We start from the raw sequence: 2,500 nt of genomic DNA on the forward strand, positions 1-2,500 counted from the left end.
GAGTGCCGTGAGGAGGCTGGTATACAGATCATACATTTACACAACGTCGCAGCTTGAAGTTCTTTATGAAAAATCAGTGGAAGAGTGGATCAGTGTTGCCAATGTAATGCTGTGATCCATGTTGAGCCACACGCTGACCCGCGCACCTAACAGCTCTTACTTACTTTGAGAGCGACAAGAGGGTTTCAGAAAAAAAAACCTGAAGGGATTTTAAACACATGACTGACGGAGGCGGTAAGCGCAAAAGGAGAGTCACCGCTTTGCTTAGTTTGATAAGTTTCCTGCTTTTCACTTACGTTCTGTTTCCTCTAAAAGGCGTTACGAATATTTCCATAATTTAGCGAGCTACTGTTCTGCGTAGCGACAATACATTACTGTCACCATTTACAACAGGAGCATAATTCTGTGCATATATTATAACTACCACTATTGTAACCATCAATTTGATTAGTTGGATGGCTATTATTATGCGTACCTTCACCGGCAGGATTATCGTTATTATTCCATTCATGACTGCTACCTCTCTTTAATTATCATTATTGCCATTATCATTGTTTCTGCTATTATTATTCCATGTCATCGGTAATATATTCATAATTAGCAATTTGAACATTGATACGTATAATGAAATTTCCGTTACTATACTTTTTACTGTTCTCATTGTTATTATCATTCTTGTCTACAACTGTTTTTTTTTTTTTTTTTTTTTTTTTTTTTTGAGAGAGAGAGAGAGAGAGAGAGAGAGAGAGAGAGAGAGAGAGAGAGAGAGAGAGAGAGAGAGAGAGAGAGAGAGAGAGAGAGAAAAGGGGGAGGGGGCTGTGTAGGCCTGACAATCCTAGTGTGATCCTGTTATCCAATCTGTGAATCTCATGACGGTCTCAAGCCACGGCGACGGTAAAAAAACAAGCTTTGCATATTCCTAAAAGATAATATAATTAAAGAAACATATAACAGAATAAACTTTAACTTCAAATTGGTTGACAGGAGTTCAGGAAGCCATGAGGCAATGTCCGTCTGTGCATCACACGCGTTCCCTTGCTCCTCGTGGTGCTCCTGATCTCTGCATGAAATATATTACAAGATATTTTCTGACAAGCCAGGGACGCTGCCTCCAGAGTGCCACACAGCACAGTACTTCAGCGATCAGTGACGGGCTGCTACTCGGCCTTTCCACCTTGACTCCTTCCCATATCTCTCGCAGTCTCCCTCAAACTCTCCCTTCTCGTCGGAAAGCGTCATCAAGGGGACTGCACTACTAAATCACTGTTATGCTGCATTTTAACTCCCATGAACAATAACACACACAAGATCTCGTTCAGGAAAAACATCCGGCAGATATTTTCAAGTACATCATACACAGCATAATGTTGAACACATTTCCTTTCCGTGTTATGTTTATATGACCTAAAACACAGAGTAGTGGTGCATGAGTGGAGTGCACATATCTGCGATGTCATTAATGGGGTTATCGTGTGCACTGGGCCAGGGAGGGGAGACCATAAGGACCAAGGTAGTGTGAAGGTGAGGCAAGCACGAGTCTTGAAATGCTTCGTCATTACAGGTATTTTGTTATTATAATTACTACAGCAAAGCGAACGTGCAGGGAAAAATGTCCCGGCAAACACGTGCTCGGCCTTGCATGACATCCTGAAACGTTCCGGAAAATGAATCACATTTTCTTTCCTCCTATTTCCAGCACGGGAAACTCGCTTATAAAATTTAGAATTCTACCACAGGTTACGGGAACCTGATCCTTCAGGTGGGAAGCTTGAAGACAGAGTCGGTTCCTCTTACTACGCTACTCCGGGTCTTGTTCTTACGTCTCTCACAAACTGCAAGTCCTTTAACAAAATCAACAAGAAGAGTTTACCAAAACGCAGCAACGCTGATAGTGTATTATCTGAAAACACATTTCGTTATGGTTATGCGATGTCTTCATGAAGTACCACCAACATGTGAGTCATACTCCATATTTTTGTCTCACGCTAGTTTCCAGATGTGTTCTGTCCCTCACCAACCCTTCCCTTCCCGCAGCCCTCACCCTCTGCACTCTTCCCTTACCTGAGTTGCTGTTGCCAGGTTGCTCTTGCTTCTCCTCAGTTCTACGATTTACCTCAATTTCTGTAAAGAGATTTAAATTTTGTAAGGCAGGGTACAGGAAGAGATGCACATAAATATCAAAGGATGGAAGTCACTAAAATAGGAAGCTGATCTCCCCACACAGTAGAAGCATTTGGACTGACCGTACAGACGAACGTTGCTTTCAGTCTCCCCGAGGGAATTTTTTGCAGCACAGACGTAGGTGCCAAAATCCTTGGGCTTGAGGTTCCTGAGGGAAAGTTTCATGGTGGTGGTGTAGCCCTTCCGGATCTCCTGAGTCTCCTGTCGGGAGGAGTTGATCAGCAGTTGGTCGTTAAATCGCCAGAAGTGGACAGCGTTGGGGAAGGCTGCCACCTGACACTCCAAGGTGACCGAGGTGTCGATGGGGGCGCCGACCAGC

The 2,500-nt window shown here is 43.6% G+C and overlaps 1 protein-coding gene across 2 annotated transcripts in view; it reads right to left on the bottom strand.

Annotated features, from left to right (window-relative positions):
- LOC135106773 (lachesin-like) overlaps positions 1-2,500 on the bottom strand; it is a 93,981-nt gene that overhangs the window by 9,997 nt on the left and 81,484 nt on the right. For both annotated transcript variants that reach the window (XM_064016071.1, XM_064016070.1), the window contains exons 5-6: positions 2,244-2,500; positions 2,062-2,121 (exon numbers count right to left, since the gene is read on the bottom strand). The exon at positions 2,244-2,500 is cut by the window's right edge and continues 28 nt beyond it. In XM_064016071.1, the coding sequence (XP_063872141.1) occupies positions 2,062-2,121; positions 2,244-2,500 (317 nt within the window). The remainder of the gene's footprint in view (positions 1-2,061; positions 2,122-2,243) is intronic.

Source organism: Scylla paramamosain, chromosome 14 (assembly GCF_035594125.1).
Source record: "Scylla paramamosain isolate STU-SP2022 chromosome 14, ASM3559412v1, whole genome shotgun sequence".
Lineage (NCBI taxonomy): Eukaryota > Metazoa > Arthropoda > Malacostraca > Decapoda > Portunidae > Scylla > Scylla paramamosain.